General features: G+C 57.6%; 1 protein-coding gene across 1 annotated transcript; it reads right to left on the minus strand.

Annotated features, from left to right (window-relative positions):
- Positions 1 to 965: 965 nt before the first annotated feature.
- Positions 966 to 21,894, minus strand: SLC4A9 (solute carrier family 4 member 9). Its single transcript, XM_026067905.1, has 21 exons — positions 21,581 to 21,894; positions 19,381 to 19,541; positions 18,963 to 19,112; positions 18,653 to 18,714; positions 18,004 to 18,161; positions 16,302 to 16,389; positions 15,832 to 15,986; positions 15,098 to 15,214; positions 14,613 to 14,787; positions 13,208 to 13,341; positions 12,711 to 12,982; positions 10,485 to 10,540; positions 10,059 to 10,247; positions 9,628 to 9,741; positions 7,934 to 8,095; positions 5,438 to 5,616; positions 4,792 to 4,864; positions 3,474 to 3,542; positions 2,209 to 2,382; positions 1,456 to 1,611; positions 966 to 1,016 (listed from the first exon to the last, which is right to left on the minus strand). Exons 1-21 carry the CDS (start codon positions 21,892 to 21,894, stop codon positions 966 to 968), a joined length of 3,009 nt encoding a protein of 1,002 aa, XP_025923690.1.
- Between the last annotated feature and the right edge of the window lie 359 nt (positions 21,895 to 22,253).

Below are 22,253 nucleotides of genomic sequence, written 5' to 3' on the forward strand. Positions count from 1 at the left end.
GAGATCACAGGCAAGTGATGCTTCCTGAGTACTCCTTTAGCTCTCAGGGCAGGGGCAGTCAGGCAGGAGCAGAGAGGAGGCACCGTAGGCTGGGGCAGGATGCGAGGTCCTTACATCTGCACAGGTCTGGAAGGGGACAGTGTATCTTGCATCAGATGCACCGGGGACCCAAAGGGCTGTTTGTGACAGTTATGTCGATGCTGATCCCAGCGAGCTCCCAGGTGGTGATCAAACCAAGAGGAGCCTGTGGGCTGTCTAATGAACAGAGCCACTTTCAGGGGTTCAGCTGCTCCAGGTGCCTGGCAGCACACAGGAGTTAACTGCCTGGCATCGTTAAGGAGGACACAGCATGGTAATGTCATCACCCTCTCCTGCACAGCCTAGCTCCACCAAGCTGACGGATAGAGGCAAGTGCCTGCAGGAAGGAGGGAAGCTCTTTGGCCCCTAGGCCACCCTTGCATTGCCTTCTTCTCTCACACCGGACAGTGCAGTGAAGCTAGGCTGGCCATCTGAGCACCGTTCCCTGGGTTTGGGAAGGCAGGAGCAGCCGTGCTGCAGGCCAGGGTCTCCCTTCCTCAACCTCCCTGTGTCAGGGGCTGCAAGGAGCACACTGCTGTGAGGCAGCTCCTGGTCCTGGGGGCACCTGCTGGCTATGCCAGACAGGGCTAGGAAGTGCTGAACCCCTAAACCCAGCCTGTGCACTGCCAAAGCCCAGGCTGAGGCTGGCACAATGGACCCATGGGGGGCTGACTCCCCTCGGGCAAATACTGGCATGGATGGGCAGGGGTGTGAGGCCAGGGGAGAGGCTTCCCTGACAGGTTTGGGTCCATGCAATGCTAGTAGAGCAGCGGTAACTGCCTGCCATTGGGCCTCACATCTCTGCTGAGCTGAACAGGACTGGTAGGGCTGGCACCCGTGCCCATTCTCCCATGCCCCTCACCTTGCCCTGCATCCCAGCTGCAATCCTAATTCACAGAGATGTTGATTTCTGGTCCTTGGCGATGCATCAGATCAGACTGGAGGGAGAAGTGAGGCCAGGAAGGAATGAGTTCAACAGCACTCCCAGTCCTTGGTCCGGCAAGCCACGTCCTCACAGAGCTGGCCTGTGTTGCCAGCTGTGGCTGGACCAAGCAGCTCAGTCCCAGCCAGCTGCTCAGGCCTGGCTAAGCTCTGGGCATCACCATGGCACAGGACATGCTCCAGCCGTGGCCCAGGTGTGCCAGCTTTGCTGCCGGCCCTGCTCCCTCAGCTGTTTCCCAGGCACGAGCACCCCTCACCTCAGGGCCAATCCATTTCAGCCAGGCTCAGTGCCTTGTGCTGAGGCCATTTGCTCCTCCTGTGTCTCTGGGCTGGAGTACCTGCTGCTCTGGGCTGCAAGCCCAGGCCAGGCTCAGCACCCCACACTGATGGGAGGGGACAGCTATGAAGAAGTGGAGCCCCCAGGATGCCACCTACCTCCTCACAGTCGCTTCCCTCCTTCTCCTGCTTCCTGGGCAGTTTCCCCTTGGTCTCCCTCTCAGCTGTTTTGGGCATGATGCTGTCCAGCCAACTCAGGTCATTCAGGGAGAAGATGCACTCCAGCCCCTTACGGATCCCCACCAGGGCCAGCAGCTGAGGCCAGGGCAAAGTCAGCATATCAGCATCATGGAGTGCTTGGGGCCAGAGCAGAGGCAGCGTGGCGCTGCCTGCATGGGCGCAGGGCTCTGCTGTGCCACCCCACCATTCCCCAGCCACATGCCAGGGAACAGCCAGAGGTGACGTTTCATCTGTCCGTGCCTGGCCCGAGGGGACTGCACTCACACAGTGTCTCCAAAGTGGTGATGGTCCAGACAGTGCCGACCTGGGAAAGCCAGGCTGGTGGCAATGCCGTGCCACGGCCCACCGTCCTGCAGGGAGCCCAAGTGCCCTTGGGATGTCTCAACACTCCCATACACAGCCCACCAGGACATGCACCCTGGGGTGCAGGGTGACATCCCACGACCCTGGCTGGGAGGCCTTCTTCCCTGCGCCCAGGGAGCCTTGTGCAATGCGAACACAAGAGCACAGGAGATGTGCAGGGGAGGGATCAGCGGTGTCCCGGGTGCATTTGAGCACTATGTCTGACCCAGCACAGGGCTGGGAAGGGCTCTTGATCGCAGGCAGCCTGTGGCTTAGTCTCCAGCTGGTGACAGGATAGACAGCACTAACCGATTAAAAGGGACCTCTTACCATCACTGGGAAAATAATAGCAGCTACGGTGGACTTGAGGACCCAGAGCACAGCCAGGCACAGCACCTGGATGAAGGTGAAGAGATGCACTCGACGCAGAGGCACATGGCGGAGGTAGGTGAGGTCTGGCTGGTGCTTGGCCGGCATCAGGAGCAACCGCACTCGTTCTGTGAACTGGCACGAAAGGACAGCAAACTTGTCACATGTAGTCTGGGGAAGGGATGCTGGGGAATTTTACATGCTCCCAGCTTTAAGGCAGCTGCCACCTGCCTCGCTGTTGCAGCCACCCATCGCTTGGGCCCCAGATGGGTGATTGCTTGTATGGTGCTGGGGGAGCCATGTGGGCCCCATGCCACCAAGGGAGGCCGAGCTGGTGGCTCCTTGTGGGGCCAGCTTTGCGCACTGCTATTTTTGAGATCTGTCGTGGATGAGTTTATCTGATCAGTGCTGTAAAACCAGGGTCCTCTTACACAGATACATGATGGAGCAGCCACTGCCCCAAGCCAGGGAAACTCTCTCTGGGCAGATGTTTGAAAGATCTCAAGCTAGATCCAAACTGTAATCAAGAGATGATAACCACTTGATTTCCCAGTCTGAGCTCACAGCACCTCTCTGCAAGCATGTCCTCATTGAGAGCGGGGTAATACCCTCTCTGCATGCAGGAAACACTGCTTCTGCCCTCAAATAGTACAAAACCCCCGAATTCCCCAAGGAGAGGGAGGAAGGGAGGTTTCCCAGCCTATGATCCAGAGTAGGGTAATTGCAAGGAAAATTCATTGTTTAGAGAAAAAAGAGGTATATATTTCTGGAGCAGGGTTTTTTTTCCCCCATGGGTTTCTCAGGAGGGGGACAGAGTTGGCACATCATTAACAATGCCAGGATCAAGGACCAGCAAGATCCCCAGCTCTGCCTGCAGCTCCCAGACACAGCACAGGACACCCCCATGGTTGCAGGGACCAGGTCTGGGTAATCCCTGAGTCCCTTCACATTTCCCAATACATCTGATCAGTTTAGGACTCACTCATACTCCCCAGCAAGCTGAACACTTCCATTTCCCTTCCCCTGCCCCAGAAATGTCCCTCTGCCCTTTGCTGTCCTGGACCTGTGGGCGGACATAGCAGTGGCACACTGCACATCCCGCAGATCTAAAGTCCAAGCTTTGTGCCATGCTATGTGGCTAGAGCTTGTATTGAGCAAAACCCCTTCATCCCCCAAATGTCGCCCTGCCACAGTCCAGCAGCATGTTCCACACAGCCCTTGCTCACCTGGATGCTGTTCAGAGCCACCACCCCCATGTGCAGAAAGACCCCGTACAGCACCGGCATCGGGATATACTGCAAAACATTGAGGTGATGTGTCAGCAGGGTGCAGTTTCCCGCTGGGATTGTGCTCACTGAGCTTCATCTCCTGTAAGAACAGTCTGCAGATGTAGCTGCATCATTTGCTTACTTCATTTCTAATGGTGCTGTTTCATTTCACAGCTTTTGCACTGTTACTCACCCAGCTTTCTAGCATGTGGTGGGAGCAAGCCAGAGATGGAGGACAAGGCACCAGCCCATATGGAGATGTGTCTTATGGCTTAGGATTTATAAATACCAGGGTCCCCAGCAGAGCAAAGACAGGCTTTCCCCTGGCACGAGTGACATGAGGGCCATCACTGAGCCATAGGTAGCAGGCAGCTCTGCGAAGCGGCACCAGGGCACAGCACACTGTGAATCATCCCTTGGCACTGGCAGCCAGCAGTGGTGTCCTGGGCCGGCCTGGAGCAGAGCAGCACCCTGCTATACCTGCTCACAGCTTTTATTTTTATCTCCTGTATTGCAACCTCATTTCCTAATGTGTGATCAGGTTCCCACCATCTGTGTTGCTCAGCACAATATATTTTTCTACCAAGCCTGGTCAGGTGAGGATGGATCTCGGGGGTCACTGTGCTGCTCCCCATGGACTTGCCATGCCTGCAACCTACCGGGGATTCAGGGAGGGCCAGGGTTTGGGGTCAGCTTCTCTGGCATGATGAAGGCATCAGTTTGAGAGGAAGCATTAACCAGCATCCCTGGCTGGGGAGATGATTGCGTGGTAGTCCCCAATGACCACAGGGGAGACAGACCAGCTCACATGGGGGAGCAGGAGGTGGGAAACAGGGTAATGATGCAGAGAGTGACCCCAGCTGTGCCCAGGGACACAGGGCTTTCACAGAGATGCTCCTGCTGGCTGTGGTCCTGGGGCTGGAGAGGCCAGAGGGGCCAGCAGGCCTGGTGGAGAGAGGTAGCACAGCCCCGACACGCCAGCAGTGCGTCAGGCGCACAGGCCATCCCCACTGCATTCAGGCTGTACCCTTTGGCCTTTGCTGAGCCACCTTCCCACACAGCGGGAGGCTCCCTATTTGCCAGTCGATGTTTTCTGATGACAGATCAATTGAACGGGTGAAGGTTGCAGCTGGAGGGATGTCCAAGTTACGAAATGTCGGCCCCGTGGGCCCCAGTCTTGCAGGGTAAGGCCTCTCCCTTCCCCTACCCTCCCTGCCTTTTTTTGGAAAAGGTGCAAAAACATTTTAAGGCCAAAAACACAAAAAAGTTTCTGTACCTTGAGAATGGGCGCCATAAACACAGACACTCCTGTCAGGATGAAGACCACCAAGCCGGTCAGCCTCTGCTCCCTGTGGGCAACAGCATATGGGTCACAGGTGTCTGAGGAGTGCAGGATGCTCCAGCCCCCCCGGCAGCCTTGCAGAGAGCACCTTGGGTCTCTGGTGTGCCTGCCAGCCCCTGCTTGCCCTTGTGGTAGCCAAGCCACAGCAGTGCCTGAGCTTCCTCTCCAAGGCCCTGCTGGTGCCTCTTTTCTGCTTTGGGGGTGACGGTGTGTGGGAACCACAGGCAACATCATCCCAGGCCTTTGCAAGGCCTTTATCCTGCGGCTGAGCCTCTCCAGGCTGGCTGAAGGTGGCCAGGAGCTGCCGCAGCTCCAGGACACCATGCCGAGTGGTGGAAGGGAATGTTTTCCTATGGGAATTGTGCAGCTTCCCCAAAGGAGAAAATGAGCAGCCCCAAACCCAAGGCTAAGGACCTGCCGTATGCTGGACCAGGTCTGCTCATGAGGGTGAGCGTGTGCCCATCCTCCAGCTCCTCACAGAGCCCCTGGCAAGAGAGGTCTCAGGCAACAGCCTGAAGTGGGTAGGCTCCCACCCAGACCAAGGAGGAGCTCACTGCAGGGCCAAAGCTCTGGGTAATACCTGATACCCATGAATTTGGGCTGCTCGCCCGGAGCTGACGTTGTACTCTCCTTCTTGAGACTCTCCATATGTGCCAGTGAGATGACCGTGGCAGACACATACCAAGGAAGGCCCATCATGGAGGTGACAATCATGAGGAGGGAGACACAGAAGAGGTCCAGGTGAAAGCCTGCCCCTTTCTGCAACAAGAGAGACATCAGGACTTGGGGGGCGAGCCATGGACCAGGGCATTGGCTTGCCACTGAAGGGGCCTTCACAGGGTGCTGGGAGCAGGATGCCATCCTGGAGGATGTCACATGCAAGCCAGTCCCTGCTAGCCAGCAGTCCTGGCTCTCATGTCATGGTGAGGAAGCCGGGATGAGCTGCTGTCAAGGCCAGTGAGGGGATAGCTATCAGGGAAAGCCCCTCAATTCTAACATGAGCATCATCCATTGGCTCAGTGGAGCTGCGTCTTTGCCCCAGGAGCTCATGCTGCCACGACAAACCATATATCCTGGGACAGACACAGCTGGGGAAGCCCTGCCAGGCACCCGCATAACTCTGAAAGCATTTATAAATCTCATAAATCTTCAGAAGGAGCTTTGAATGCCCAAAGCTCAGCCTATGGTCCAATATCTGCACTCCTGTGGTGACCAGCCATGAAGCTGTCTGCTGCACCCTGGCCCCAGGAGCCATCCTCATCCCATAACCCGTGGGTCTGTGCAACATGCTGGCTGTGGTGACAGGCAGTCCCCCATCAGTCTCTTCAGCCTTTGCTTGTAAGGCAGCTGCTCCATACCCCTGATGATTTCAATTGCTCTTCCCTAACTGCACAACATCCCTCCAGAGCTACAGCGAGTAGGGCTGCACTCAGAGGTCAAGAGGTGGGCACCCCAATGGTTCCCCTGGTGGGCTCCACACTGCCTTCCTGACACTATCCAGCACCAGGGCCCTGTGTTCAGAGTTGGTGCTTTCCCAGCTCCCTCGACTCCTCCCAAATTTGGAGCTTGCCTGTCCCAGGCCAGCACCCCCCACTGCCCGCTCTGAGGCCTGTCTGGCCCTCTTGGTTAGCTTGCTAGGTTTCACGGGGTCCTTCTGCCTTTCCTCCCTACCAGCACAGCATCACGGTGGGTGCCTGGGAGAGCTCAGGCTCCCCTGCCGCCCCAGAGGTCCCATTGCTCATCCCCTTCTTGGGGCCAGCAGTGGAGATGCTGGAGATGCTGGTGAATATGGCGAGTTTTCCTGGGGGTAGCCTGGCAGATCTGTCCAAAGGATTGCATCCCACTTGGATGACAAAGTAAGGCCCATGACACCTCCAAGACAAGACGGCACCTCCTCCCTGGCAACAACTGAGGCTCTGGGAGGGATGGCCTGTCTGGTGCAGGGCAGAGGCGGGCAGCTCTTCTCAGGCTCCTCAGCTTTCTCCTCCCCAGGGAAGGCCACTCTGGAGAGCAGAAAGGCCCTGATTGGCCCAGGCCTACCAGGCCTTCTGCAGGATGTGGGGCTCATGGCCAAGCTCCCTGGCATTGGCCTGGGTCTCAAGCAGAAAGGATTCCCTCCCAGGACATCAGCCCTGAGTGATGGTGATGCTGAGGGGGAAGGAGGAAGGTCATCCCATAGCTGCAGCACCCTTTGGCAGTTGTTGGAGAAGAGCTGCACCTCTCTGACACTCCAGCCTGCAAGGAGGAGGCCCTGGGCATGTGTTTGGGGAAGCACAAGAGGTTCCTTCACCCCCCCCCCCCCCCAAGCCCTGTGGATGGGAATTGCTCTGGCTCCCAGCCTGGGGCCACATCATGGTCCCTTGCTCATGCTCCCAGAACCTCAGTTGTGCATACCCAGCCGCACGAGAGGGTAGGCAGGCCACCCAACAGGCTGCAGCCATCAGAGAAGAGGAAGATGAGTATGTCTAGTCCATCCACTGGGTGAGAGAGGGGTTTGGAAGCAAAGGGAATCAGCAAAGCAAGATCCTGGCCCTGTCAGCCTGGGTGCAATGTGTTCCCAGCTCAGCGCTCTTGTCTCCAGGAGCACTGGGCCCCATGGCTGGAAAAGCCTCAGTCCTTAGCCCTGAGTATAAGGAAGGTCTCTGTCAACTCCCTGAAGGATGCACATCCACACTGTGCTGGCTCCAGGCTGGCTGCCTCAGGGAGCTGTCCTCCAGGTGGCTGATGCTGAGCAGCCAGGCCAGCTGGGCAGAGGTGCTGCCCTGGCCTTGGGCACAGGAAGCGTGTGACAAACCAGCTGGATGCAGCACCCAAAGGAAATATCTCCCCTGGCAGCTTTTGGATGGGCAGCATTGCCCAGGGGTTGGATCTGGCTGACTCGATGGCTGGTTTGGGGTGTACCTCTTCCCTTGGCACCCAGTCTAGCCCAGTACACACAGCGTGCAGCCTCTGGGGGGGGGGGGGCTGTCCCCCTGTTTGGAGCTGGCAGGAGCTGCACTCTGGAATTGGGGAGTGTGAACCTGAGGAAACACGGCCACCCTGGCCTGCCCCTGGCCTGCCTCTGACCCCCACTCACCTGCAGCTTGTACTCCCTGCGGTTGAGGATGACAGCTGTGATCTGCTGGTCCATGAAGATGAGGATGGTGACAAGGACAGCAGGCACTACAGACAGCAGGCAAACCCACCAGGGGTTGGCTCCAAAGGGGGAGATGATCCAGCCCCGTGCAGGGTTTGTGGGCTGCAGCAGGGAGAAAAGGGTCACACTGGCCACCAGGCTTCTACAGGGCCTCCGCCACAGAAGGGCAAAGGGACCAGACCCAGCTGGGTATTCGGGCTGGAGCAATGTGGGTGCCCATAGGTGCTCCTTCCCAGGAAGCATGACATGCCCAGCCACCCTGCATGGATGTCCCAGTTCCTGCCAGAGAAGGGGGCTATTCCTTGGCACTGCCTGGGCTCCTGGCTGACAGCCAGGCACATCTAGAGCAGCATGTGCCCTCCTGGGGCTCTTGCATGGCTGGATGAGCTGCAGGGGCAGCAGCTGCACCAAAGCTGGAGGAGGAGGCTATGCATGTGGATGATGGTGAGCTGTGGGTGCCCAGAGCCTGGAGGCGGTGACAGCACATGCAGACAATGGCCCAGCTTGTGGGAAGGAGCTTGAGCTGCCAAACCCTCTCCCCACCCAGGCCCAGGGTGGGGAGCCCAAGCCCAGACTTGAGCTTGTGCCTCCAGCTCCAGTGTGAGCTGTGGCATTACCCTAGCAATAATGCAGGTGGCTAGTTCAGGACTAGGCCGGGCTATTTATAGACCACAGGACTGGCTGGGGCTTGAACCCTTCTCATTTGCAATGGTGCAGCTTGAATTGGTAGTGGGTTGAGGGGCTACAAGCCTGCCCTGCACTTCCACCTGGGACTGTGCTGATGGAGGAAGGATGCCAGGAGCAATGTGGAGCAGCCTCCTCTGAGGACACAGACCTATTCACAGGCAAAGCCTGTGATGCTCTGCTGGGGCACCTTGGCCTGACAGTGCAGAGAGGTTCAGGGGTGATGGACTGAGTGTGCTGCACCCAGTCAGGATGTTCGAGGGGGAGAGACAAGGAGATGAACTCTTGGAGACACCAGCACAGGAAGTTCTCATCGGTCCTGTGCATTACCAGGCTGCCCAGCTGGGCAGAGCAGGGTTGGCACATTACAGTGCTTGTGATGCTGGCCAGTTCTCACTGCATTGCACCCAGAGCCAGCTGGGCCAGGAGCACTCACTTCCCACTGAGGGAAGACACCAACTTTCCAGGACAGCCTGCCATCTCCTCTCTCCTCTAAGGTCTCCATGATGGGTTAGATGATGCCAGAGCCAGTTTGCAAGGTGAGGTGGTGGCCTCCCGCCAGCATGGGTGAGCCCTTGCCACTCCGCTCCCACAGCTTGCATGGGACCCGTCTGGGCTGGCCCAGCGGCAGGCGAGTTGGAGCAAAGGCCTCTCTTCTCCTGCATCTCCTCCTTCCTCTGGGCGGCACTCAGAGGCCTTACCCCTGCGTCTGGAGTGGCCTCCAGCCCTGCAGGCTTCAAGCTCCAGTTGCCTGAGCCACTGCCACATTGGGGCTCATCTGCCAGGAGGGCAGCTCCGCTCGAGACTGCTCAGACAAGAGTGTGCCCACAGGAGCACACCCAAGACCAGGCTTTCCCCATCCTGGGTACATGTTTCTGAAAGTGCTTTCCATGCACTTCCCCCTTCCCCAGACCCACTGGGAGTCTGCAGCTCCCCACCCAGCCCGTCACCTTCAGCTCACTGGGGACAAGGAGCTTGGGGGTCTCCAGGCCAAGGACCACATCAATGGTGCAGAAGATGAGGATGGCCAGGATGATGGAGAAGTCGCTCACCAGCTTCCTAAGCTGAAGGAAAGCAGATGAGTTTAGCCTGTGGTTGGCTGGGAAGCTTCTCCCAGGAAGCCTGACGCTGGGAGAGGGGTTGTTCATGCACCCCAGAAACACTCCCAGCTCCCGTGAATGGCCAGGTCAAGGTGGAGAGCAGCAGCTGAGGTTCCCAGGAGGCTGCGTTGCACAGGATGCCCAGATTTTGTCTCAGAACAACATTCCTGCCCTCCAGAGCTTGTGTCTGGGTCTCAGCCCTCAGGGTGCAGAGCCGGGGGGATCTCTTTGCCCTGGTTCCCCAGTGGTGACAGAGACTGGGATGAGGCAAAAATACTCACCATCGTGGGGAAGTAGCGGCTAGTCTTGAAGTGTTTGATCATTGTAGAACACAGGAAGGTGCCCCCAAATAGGAGGAAGGACATGAGAGTGACATCAGGCACGTAGTGGCAGCTGGCTCCCAGGAGGTGGCCTCCTTGGTCCAAACACTGGGTCCTGCTCAGTCTGGCTAGGGTGACAGCCTCTGGGTGCTGTAGAGACAGGACACCCAGGGGAGATGGGGCCAGAGAGGCCAAGGGGGACCAAAGCCAGACCCCAGGTGCTGCAGGAGGCTGGGGGTGGCAGGCAGGGCTGAGTGGGCCCTCAGGGACGTGATGCTCCTAGCATCTCGGGGCCAGCACGGAGCGCCCTGCACCTGAAGCTGCCTCCATCCTTGCTGGCTGTGGCCCTCCTCGCTTACCCTATAAGTATAGGAAAAGGGTCTTTACCTCCTGCGGAGCAATGGGCGAAGGGAGCAGTGTGTTGTTCCATGCTGAAACATTGCCTGAAAGAGAACAGCAGGAGTCAGGGTCACGGGAATTGCTGAGGATGTGTCGGTTGGGCTACAGCCGAGCCATCGGGTCTGGCTGGGACCACATCTCTGTCAGGACCAGTCCCTGGGCTCATTCCAGAGTGTCCAAACTGTATGTGGGCCTCCTCAGTGGGGCTGTTCAGGACATCTGAGACCCAAGAAATGACTCTGGGCAGAGGCAGAGACAGCTCRGCTCACAGCGAGATGTGTTGGCCTGGATGGTGCCAGGCTGGGGCTGACACCCAGGGTGAATCAGAGGGCCCAGTTCAAGGTTTCCCAGGATGCCTCCCTGGCCCAGGCCCTCACAGACCCTGCAGGGCTTCCTGACCTCCATCCCTGCTCTTTGGCATTGTCTCCTCACTGCCACACAAAAATTGTCCATCCCCAACTCTTCTCAGAGCCTATTTCCAGCTGCTCTGAAGTTCGCCAAACTTTAACACTTCAGGGTCATGTTTTCCAGCCCAAATGTCTGCCTTGGCTGGAAGGGTTTGGGAAAAGCTTGGCTGAAGCAGTCAGCCCACTCAGAGGTGAGGGTGGCCCTGAACCCTGCCCAGCAGTGATGCTTTTGGTGCATGGTGCTAGTCCCATCTGCAGGATTGCTGTAGCGGTGCAGACATGTCTCCTCCAGACCAGTTAAACACCCTCTGATTTCTAAACCAGGTTGTAAACTTCAGAGAAAGCCTGTCCAGATGCTGCAGGGCTTGCCAGAGTCCCCAGCCTTCAGTGACCCAAGGCCCCCCACCACTGCAAGAGCTGCACTGAGGTGTTCCCTGCTCCCAGCACCGCTGAGCCACCAGGTAGCACAGCCACAAGCTGGCAGTGGGTCTCTCCATCCCCACTGGTCTGCATGGGCTGTGGAGGCAGCAGAGCCACCAGACCTGAGCAGTGGGGTGGCACGGAGGAAGGCGCTGGGAGCTGGAGGGCAGATGTGCACCCCACATGGAGCACAGTGCCTTGGAGAAACCCAATGTGGAGCTGCTGGTTGAGGATAAAGGACAGTCTGGGGATGCTGGGGACAGGCCAAGGCCTCCACCATGCAGTGAGAACTGAGCTCAGTGGGGGGGCTTGAGCCCAGGGCAACCAAAGGGTGCACCAAATGAGTCAATGAATGCTACCTCTGCCGTGATGCCAACCAACTGCACACCAGGGCCCTGGAGTGTGGAGGTGCTCAGTGTGAGTCCCTGGTATGTGGGTAGCATGAGCAGGGCCATCACTGGTGGCAGGAAGGCAATTCCAGAGTCCCATTGGGGAAGGGCTGGCCCAGGCCTGCTGCAGAGGCAGGATGGAGTGATGTTTCCAAGCATCTGGCCATGCCTTTGTCTTTGCCTGCGTCCAGCAAGCCCCAGGGATGCCCAAGGACACGGGAGTAGCGTGTGCCTGTATGTGCCCTGGCCAAGGGGAACAGCCAGCACGGGTGCTGGTGTGGCTGAGCAGGCAAAGACATGGGTCGAGCAGCCTCCCGCCAACACCTTGCTCTTCCAGCCATGAGAATTGTCTACCACCTGTCAGTTCCCTCATCCCATGTAGGAGACCACAGCCCTCCTTGGGGTTATTTATCCATTCCGCCCCCAGCCAGGCAAGGCCTGGCCAAGGCAGAGCCACCCCACATGGTGCCCAGGAGATGAGGGTACCTGCCATGCCTGGCCCAGCTCCATCACCTCCCTATGGCCCTGTGCCAAGGAAGGCCATGGCATGGCAAGGCTGCCACTGCCCAGCAGGGTAAAAGCTTAGCCTCCAGCCCACTGCTGGCACACAAAGCCCAGCTACAGGAACATGCCCATCCTGCAAGACTGAGCTGGTTTTGGCAAGGCTGAGGCTGGCAAGGAGGCCAGTGGCACTGGCTTGCCAGACTGCAGCAGGGAGATTCAGGGCTGCCAGGACTGGGGCGTTGGGGAGCTGGGCTTGGGGGGCTCTCATCTTGCTACAGGCTGCAGGGTCCCAGCAAAGGGGCAAGGGTGGCAGCCCAGAGGTCCTGAGCTGCTGGCCGAAGCCCAGCTGGATCCAGGACACTCACCCCCTCAGGCATGATGCTGATCCCATGGCTTCCCTGTACACCGAGTCCCGGGGGCCCCTACTGTGACTGATGTACTCAGCACACAGGCCAGGAGCTGCCAGCAGGAGGCTCACCCTGCTCAGGGCTCACCTGAGCTGGACAAGTTACAGATGCAGTTGTACAAGGTGACATCTTCAGTCCTGTACTGCCAGTTGATGGGGTAGGTGTCTGCCAGGCTCACCATCTTCTTCATGGAGTCATAGATGAATATCAGGCTGATGAGGGCACAGAAGCCTTCTTCGGTGAAGCGGGTGAAATACTGCACCAGGTAGCTTGCTTCGGTGGCGACTAAGACCAAGCCAAAAAAGGCCACCCAGAGCCCAATCCAGAGTCGAAACTCCAGGTAGTCCAGGTTGTAATCCCTGGTGGGAAAGGTTGGCCCAGACTCTCAGTACAGCACACACCCCACAGGATGTTAGCACTGCTCACCCAGAGGCTGTGTCCCAGCCATGGCCAGGATCAGGGATTAAACTTTTGGCAGTCCAGCAGCAGGCTGGGGTTCACTAGCCTCTGGGCTGGGCACCGGACTGCAGCAGGATGGGGGAGCTATCACCCCTGTGTAGCCATCCCACCAGCATGCTACTTACTCACTGAAGGAGAAGAGGAGGCGCTCAAAGACCAGCACAGGGCCAGTGCTGCTCAGGATGGTCAGAGGCTGGCCAGCAAAGAGGCAAAAGATGGATCCAGCAAAGGCAGTGCCCAGAAAGCTCTCCAGCACACCCTGAAATGTAGAGGAAAGCGGTGCTAGGCCCCAGGCATGCAGTGGGGGCCGGGAGTCCCGGGCCCGCCAGGGAGATAGGCCACAGGCAGCTCCCTGCATGTCCCCACACTGTCAGCTTGATGAAGGCCACCAGCGACATAAGTAGCAGGAGGCTGCAGCCCCATGGGCCAGGAGGCGGGTCTTGGGAGGGAAGGAGATGCAGGGTATGCAGGCCTGGTGCTGCCAGCTCAGAGGGATCCCAGTTCAGGGAGCACCTGAGGGCCCACAAGCCCTCAGATCTGGAGCCCCACAGCACTGAGGTCAAACAGGGCTGCTCAGGTGGTTGGAGACTTACAGCTCTAGCATGGCTACAGGTGATGGCACCCTCATTACAGATGGTATCATCCTGGCTACCGGTGATGTCACTGCATCTCACTGACACCCTCATGAATAAGGGAGGGAGGAGTTTGAGTGGTCCCTGAGGAAGTGGGGCCTCCTGTTGATGTTTAGCCCCAGGGCTGGCTGCACTGAGCCCTGCTCAGCTCAGGCTTTAACCACTTGACCTGCTGGTTACTGTGCCAGCAGCCAGATAGGAGTGTGATTTCCCCATGTCATAAAGTAGTGTGTCTTACGGTCAACCACTACCCTGCAAGTCCCTCCTGCCACGTCTGAGCTCTGTGCAGAGACATCAGAGACAGCCTGACAGTGGGTTGGGACTCATGGTCTCGTCCCACCCACTGGGGACTTGTCGGAGATGTGGAGCTGTCCCGGGGCTGTGGTTCCCCTGAGCCCACAGCTGGGGAGCCTCCCCTGAGCCTTCCTCCTTCATGGTCTCCTGACACTCCAGCAGGCAGGCAAGCATGCCTGCTCTCACCGTAGGACTGGATGGCAAGCAGGAGGCAGGGCTAGGCCACAGTGTGCCCTGACTCCTTGCTGCCTCCCCCAGGAATAGCTGCCCCAGGGAACAAGGTAGGGAGAAGCTCTGGCGTGCAGCATCCCAGCTCAGTGCTCAGGTCTGGAGAAGTCAGGGAAGGATGCACGATTTAGGCATTGCTCAGGATGCACAGGGCCAGGCCATCGCTCCATGGGCACAAATTAGAAGTGAGTTCAAATAAGACCTTTGTCCAGTTTGGGTGAAGTGGTGTGTGAGCAGGTGAAGTGTGTGGGGTGTTTCCCCTAGACAACACTACCATGCAGGAGGCTCCCTGCCTGGCACCCTGGCACTGGAAAGTCCTGCCTGCTCACCCTGCAGGAAGGCTCTCACCCAGTGAGGCATCCTGCGACACACCAACCTGCATGTTAGCAGTCGCATCCCCCAGCATGCCCCCGAAGGTGATGGCGTTGGTGACTGTTGCCAGGTAGATGTACAGGACTGCTGAGAGGCACTGGATGTGCAGGGCATCAGAAAAATCACTCCAGTACCAAGGTGCCTTCCTCCGGATGTCTCTGAGCAGTCCTCCAAAGAGTCTGCAGCCAGCACGGCAACCAGAAAAGTCACAAAATTAAGGTCTCAGACCAGTTGCTCCAGTCAGCCAGACCCACATTAGACACAGGCCAAACCCAGTCAGAGAGCTGCAGAGGGACAAGGCCAGTCCCTCCCCATGCCCAGGGCTGCAGTTTGGACTTGGTCGCCCTAGCCAACGTGCCAGGGAAAGCCAGCGATCTTCCCATACTAAACCAGGACTGAGAAGGTGGCCCAAGGCATTCACCCACTCTGCTGCCTGCCAGCCTGGAGCTGCTGTGTCTCCCATCAGCTTCGAGTCCCCAGTGCACTGACCTTCCCGTCCTCTCCAGCTCTTCACCAAAATGCGGGTGCCCTGGGCCAGGTTTGTCCTCAGCAGCTGCTGTGTTCCTGTTGCAGGGAGATTTCCACTCCCACAGGTGCGTGGACATCCTGAGACAGAGCCAAGAGGAACCCAAACAGGCAGCTTTCAGAGCAGAGTTGTTGGGGCCTGGCTGCATCCTGGGGATGCACTCTGCAAAGGGACAGGGAGGATGGAGAGTGGACAGAGATGCAACTGGAGCTGGTGAGACCTTGCAGATCGCCTTGCAATGATGATGAGGAGAAGGAAGACAGCTGGCTTTCCTCTGCCAGCTGGCAGGCAAGCCCTTGAATAAACCCTAGCAGGACCAGTTTTGGTAGGAGAGCTGGGCAGAGCAGAAGATGTCCTGCTTGGAGGATGAGATTCATACCTACTTACTGAAACCCAGTGTTTGTGGTGGCTCCTGCATGCATGGCACACGGGGTGGTTTAGCCATTCCCTCACTGGTGAGGGCCACCTGGGATAGCAGGACTAACAGTACCCAGGGCTGCAGTTGCCATCAGCTGGAGCTGCAGAGGGGCTTGGCTGGGAGAACTTCACTGGCAAAGATTGGATGCTGAGTGGCTTCTTCCTCACAGAGCCCAGGACTCCAGTGTCACAGACCCTCAGCAGAGCTTTCTGAGTGGGACCCTCCACTGCTCCCCAGAGGGACTGGTGAAGACTGCTGGGAGCCCTCCCCCCAGGATACCTTTTGTGCAGAGAGGGCAGGCAGTCTGGTGGAGGGATTCGGGCACTGGGGTCCCATTTTCCGGGAGGCAGCACAGTCAGCTCATCCAGGAATTCATTGATCCCTGCAATGAGGTCTTCTTGGTGCTCAGCCTGCTGGGCGACCCTTTGGAAGAGCTGCAGGGAGATGTGGTGGATTAGCCACTGAATCCCTGCGTTCAGCTACTCAGAACCTTGCTCCCAGTGGGCAGACATCGCCAAGAGAGGCACCCATCCAGTTCAATGCAACAGCTGCTCCTAAATCCCATCCAAAGAGCTTTGACCAATCCAAAATCTTTGTTTTTTATCCTGGGCAAGGGAGGCAGCCAGCTCATCCTTTCCCCTGCCCTCCTTGCTGCAGCCTGCTGAGGAGTCTTGGGGTGCTTCACCCAGCCTCAATCCAGCCCTGTCCCACCTGTGGTTGCCCAGAACATTCACTGCATCCAGGCTCACCTCATCTGTCAGCAGCGTGGCCATGGCCCTTCCAATCTCATGGTAGGCTTTTGCTTTGGCTCGTGGGCCCAGCAGGATGAAAAGAAACCTACAGAGAAGAAAGTAACCCATGAAGAGCCCCGTCTGAGTAGACTTCTCCTCTCCTGGGAATGCTTCTCCTGGGGGCAGGGCACCATGCAGCAGGGGTCCTGGAGACACAGGTTCTCCAGGCTTGAGGGGCTGCTAATGCTTAGCGTGGTCTCCCCAGGACACAAACAGGTGGGTGTCTACCCTGATCTGGGGAAGTCAGTGGGCAGAGGAGTGAGACACACACCTGCTGCCTGGTGTTTGGGCACCCTGTTCACCCAGGAGACTGTGGGATGCTGTGACTGCAGTCAGCTCACAGGGTCCATAGAAACATGGGCTGCTGTGAGGAGGGGAATGGCTCTTTGGGGCAGAGAAGGGGACAGCTGCTCAGCTGGGGATGTCTGTGGGTTCATGCTCATGGGAATGTTCATGCTTGCAGGCAGGACACAGGAACATTAAGATTGGGAAGGAGAGCTTGCCAGCTGCATGGGAAGCAAGGTTTGGTAGGACTAAAGGGACATGGGAGGAGTTTAGAAGGAGAACTCAGAACTCTTGAGCAAATATGGCTAAAATCCCACACCTGGGAGGGGAGCTGCAAAATAAAGCCCATAAGAGCTGAGGAAGAGGGGAGAGAAAGGAGGTGAAAATGTCAGAGAGAAAACAGAGGTCATAGACAATGACATAAGCAGGAGACCATTCCTAGAAGGTCTACAGAGGGAGAGCCCATCCACACAAAGCCCTCCACTCCTTTGCAAAATTGGAAAAAATGGCTACAGTCATGGTACCCAGGGGCTGTGGAGTGGCTATAGTCATCATATCCAGATCAAACACCCAGAGACAGACTAGGGAAACTGCTGCCACAGCAGGAACAGGGCTGAAGGCAGCTCTAAAGAGCCTGCCCCAGCCCTGATCTGTGGTGTCACTCTCTGCCCCAAGTGACCAGGAGGTGGCAATGTCCCTCCTGAGCCCTGCCTGTCTCCTCAGTGTGCTTCCTAAGGAAGTCTCCAGTTCAGAGGGAGACACTGACACTTTCCTGTTACGGCTTTAAATTAAGCATTGTTCAACCACGGAAAAACACCTCCTGCCCCTGCTCCTTTTCCCCTAGACCAACAATGCCACAAGTTAAAATATGAACCACTCTGATGGTCTGAAAAGCATCCCACCAGGCCAGCTTGACAGGAGAGAGGCAGGAGGGAGAGAGATCCCTAGAAATCTCCATTCCTTCCCAACCTCAAATGGAGGTAAGCATTGGCATTCCTGGGCAGTGAGGGGACTGCATCCAGACCCTCCTAAAGAGGACAGTGAATGCTGAGCCCAGGTAGGGACAGCCCAGGAAACATCTCCCCAGACTGCCTAGCAACTGCTGACTCTCTGCTCCGAGCTGTGAAAAACAGAATGGGAGGCAGTGAGCTGAGGCTTTGGGACTTGCATACAGGCTCTGCACAGGACTTTGGGAGTCTTAAAATTTGCTTTTAACAAGCAAAGTCTCATCCCGTGTTGCCAAGTCTAAATGGCTATTCTGTGCTCCCAGTTTCAGAGGCGGAACAATGCAGGAGGGAGCAGGGGAGACAAACAGCAAAGGGGGCTGCAGGGCAGGGAGCAAGGGCTGCAGGGTTACTGGTCATGCTCTGGTTACCTGCTAGGGAGAGCGACTTCGGTGAGTGCACCAAGGGCCACCATCTCCTTGAGGCGAACGAAGGCGATAAAGGGCTTCTCCAGGAAGTCAACTTCACCAACGAGCACACTGGCTACTTCAGTCCCCAGCGGGAGCTTCTTCTTGAATTTGTTTTTCAGCTGAAAACGAAATGGAAAGGAAGGTCCGCGTGGGATGATACCTGGCACAGTATCGTTCCATGCTACAGTGCAGTTGCTCTCCCTCTGCTCAGCAGCTGGGGCTCAGGATGCGATGGCTGCCCTGGGAACGGGGACCCACTGGCAATGAGCCCAAGCCATCACATTGTTTCCAACTTCTAACCTTGTTGGCTGCCTCATGCCCCCCCTTTGCCTCCCCAGCTGGCTGCCTTCTGTTGAGCCGCATGGCCCTGGGGAATCCTGCCTCCCTCATAGAGAGGACACATCGGGGAGACTTGGTCCTGTAGAGACAGAAGCACATCCTACTCCATAAGAGCTGGTCCAGCATCACTTCACAATAATACTAATACTGTTTGCAAGCAGAATTTTTCAGTTTGCTTTGGGTTTTGGCCAAGAAGTTGATATATTGCTTGGAAAAATCTTTTCCCTCCACTGATAACCTGATCTTCCAGCCCAGCTCCATCTTCCCTTACCTGCTCCTTGAGAGGCGTTTCTGAGAGCTGGGCTCTGGGATCAGACTGGTTTTTGGCCTTCTCTGCAAAGAAAAGGGCCAAGCAGCAAAATACAGGTGCGATCAAATGGGCAGCATTGATATTGCTCTGAGTATGTGGCGCAGAGGTGTAACTGGTGAGACAGCAGTGTCGTGACCCAGCGGTCAGGGCTGTGCATGCCAGGGGAAGCCCCATGCTCCACTTAGCTCTCCCCACACCTGGCCCCATCTCAGTGAAGTCCCACGTGAGACCCTGCAGCCAGGATGGGAGTGCAGCCCAGCACTGTGCCTACCTCTGCAGGGGGAGAGGCTGAGCTCGGCAAGAGTCCACAGTGGGGATTTGGTGGCCTGGTGCCGGGGCTGGCGGAGCAGCAGGGCTACCAGGCGATCCTTCAGCTCAGGCCGCAGAGCTCGCTCCTCGGGCTGCCTGGAAAGTGCCTCATCTGCGACATGGAAAGGGATGGTGCTCAGTCCCTCCAGGCCCTGCTGTCCTGCCAGGGGCTGGCACCCAGCTGCAAGCCCACAGGGGGCTGGCCCCTGGCCTGCAGCTTTGCCAGCCAGGGAAAAAACCCTTTTCCTGGGCTAGCAGAGAGTCACCCCAGGTAGCTGGCTATCAAGTGTCAGTGCTTTTATTTAGGGATTTCCTGTTAACCTGGTCCTACTCCCAGGAACAGCCCATCCCATGAGGTGACCTTTGCCTTTCTCACATACCGATTATTTCCTTGAAACTGTGGGCATCCAGATCCAGGAGGACTGTCCCCTTCTGCAGGCACATCCTCAGCTCAAAGAGGCTGTGCAGGGGGAGGGCTGTGACGTGGGGCATGCTCCAGCGCTCCCCTCCATCCTCCACTTTCTCCTCAAACTTTATCCACCTGCCAGGGAAGATGCACTGGGTCAGCAGCATGAAACAGGCTGCTCCTGAATCCCATGCCAGGCAGTGGGAGCCAAAGATCACGCCCATTCTGGAGCTCGGCACTGGGTTGCACTAGCCAGGAGGGGATCTGGGGGGCCAAGGAGTGGTGGTGGGATACGTGAGTGGCAGCACCATGGGGCACAGAGGGCCCTTGGGTGCTGGGCCAGGCAGCGGCACAGGCTCATGTCACCGGAGTGGCTGGGCAGCCTGAGCAGGCCTGTTCCCACACTAGCCGCGAGCTTCCTGTCAGGCCCCATGCGTTGCTTTGATCTCTTCGTTAGCAGGATTTCATGAGTCCCTGCAGTTAGCAGCACTCACTGGAGTCAAAAGGGAAGCATCTGGAGCTATTTGCCATGGTCAGGTCGTGCCAAGTATTCAAAGGCCAGCACACACAGAGCTTTCCTTTGTGTCCACGGGCGGGCTGGCTGCTCCGAGCTGGATGCCTGCGCTGCGGGGTGAGAGTGTGCCCCAGCAGAACGGGTTCCCCTGGACATGCAGTGCCAGGCCGTTCCTCTGGATAGCTCAGAGGGAAGTACACCGAATCGCTGGGGCCACAGCACAGAGCCTGGGAGCCATGGCAGGGAGGAGAGGGCTGAGTCCTGGGGAGAGTCATCACAGCCCAGGGCTTTGCGGCTCTGGGGCCACTGGTCCCAGTTTCACCCTCCAGATGCCAGGGCAGGCCCATCGCTGTGCTGAGAGCCCCTTGGCACATGTCCCTTTCTCCCTCCTGTGCATTTCTGCCAAGCTGCGCTTCTCGCTCCCCTGGTTGGCACAGCAGGGTGGGACCTCCCAGCCATGCTCCTTCCCCATGGCAGCACTGAGCCAGCCCTTGCCAGTGCTGTCACTGCCCTGGGGTGTCCTGTGACTCCCAGACAGGCCCACCCCAAGCTGCTGCTCTCTGCCTTTGCCTCCTCCCTGACACCATCCATCCCATCTCCTCCTGGCTCTCGCCCCCTGGGTTATTTCCAACTCCTGTTGCCTCTGTACATCTGAGCCATTTCCAAGTCCTACTCCTGCTTTCTCCCTATGTCTCAGCTTTTACCTGGGAGAGCCTGCCCTATGGCCAAGCCTTTTTTCCAGGCCTTTCTTGCATCTTTTAGATAAGAAACCAGATCATCTGTTTCAGGGCTGCGTGGTGCAGGCTTCAGGGTATGTGCACCAGCAGTCATGACCAGACACCTAACACCCACTCCTAAGCTGAGATTTGGCTCCCTCTCCTTTCCCTGCCCCTGGGCTGTCTCAGTCTCTTCACAAAGAGCAGTGCAACCCTCTTTTTTGCCTGCTTATTTCGGGAAGGTTGCATCCATTTCTGGGGAAGAGCTGCCCAGTGCAGCTGGACTGCTCATGCTCACCACCCAGACTCTTCCCTTGATGTTAACACTTTGCAGGGTGTATCTTTCCCCCCAGCTCTCCCATGACACCCCCTTTTCTCTTATTTCCCCACAGTGATTGTGCTGCTGTGCCTTCAATTTTGCTTCAGCCAGGGGGCTGTGTCGGGCAAGTGCTCAGACTGGGGGAGCCAAGAAAGTGCTGTCCCCCTCCCGGCCCACAGCATGGTCACTGGAGCCTTGGAGAGGCAGAAAATGCAGAAGCAGAACTAAGGAAATATGTGTCCCAACTCTGTGCAAACTGTCAGGTTACTGTCTGCGGCCCTGCCTGACACCATGCTCTTGCGGGTGGCAGAAGCTTTCACATGAAATGAGTCATTTGAAATTGGGAAGAAGAATTTCCTGGAAGACACAGTCTGGATAGCGGAGGGGTTAGAGCAAACTGAGCACCCCTGATTTTGAGCTGAAGCTGCTGTTGAGTAATCATTGCATTGCAGGGCAGGGAAAACCCTCACACAGCACTGCCCCGACTGGGTGGCATGGCACCCAGGCTTCCTTGAGTGCCTGATGTGGGCTCCACCAGAGGTTGGACATGGGATTTTAAAGGCTATTTAAGCTTAAGTTCCCAATGTATCACCAGCTGGGCCGACCCTTGCGAGGAGGTACCCACCTGGCTGTCTCTCTCCACTCCAGGCCTGCCGGGCTGCTGAGCAGCTCATTGAGCTGAACGAAGAGCAGCGGGCATCTTCTGTCACCTGCCTCCTCCTGCCGCAGGATGGCACTGACTCGCTCAGTCGCTGAGGAGACGCTCGAGGTGAAGCTACTGCAGCCAAGTGCCTGGCAAAGGACCCCAGAGCTGCTGCTTGCAGACCCCTCCAGCCCAGGCTGCAAGCGGGTGTCTACCACCTGGAGAGCTGTGTCAGCCTGCCCGGGTGCTTCGGCTCTCATTGTGGCCAGCACCCGCTGCCTGGGGCCCACGTGCATGGTCTCTGCTGCACATCCACCCCTCTGGAGGTGCTGGCACTCACAGGACCCTGCTCATCGCACCTTTATAAAAGCCACAAGCCTGTCTGAGCTGGCCACGAACCAACACCCAGAAGCCAAGCCCAAAACAGCGTTATCAAAACACAGCGGTCAGCTCTGCAGGCCCTGGCACGGCTGGCTCCCACTGCCCCTGGCCGCCCTCCTGGGTGCAGGTAGTGGCTGCCCAGGCTCTCTGCACCGAGCTCTGGCCCCACTCCTTTCCAGCCCAGCACCACGTGAGATGCCAAGTGGCTGCAGCTGCGGATAGTGCCAAAAACAGAGCTGCAGAGCAGGAGCAGCGAGGCAGGCCCCCAAGAGCC

Source organism: Apteryx rowi, unplaced genomic scaffold (assembly GCF_003343035.1).
Source record: "Apteryx rowi isolate R43461 unplaced genomic scaffold, aptRow1 scaffold_264, whole genome shotgun sequence".
Classification (NCBI taxonomy): Eukaryota; Metazoa; Chordata; class Aves; order Apterygiformes; family Apterygidae; genus Apteryx; species Apteryx rowi.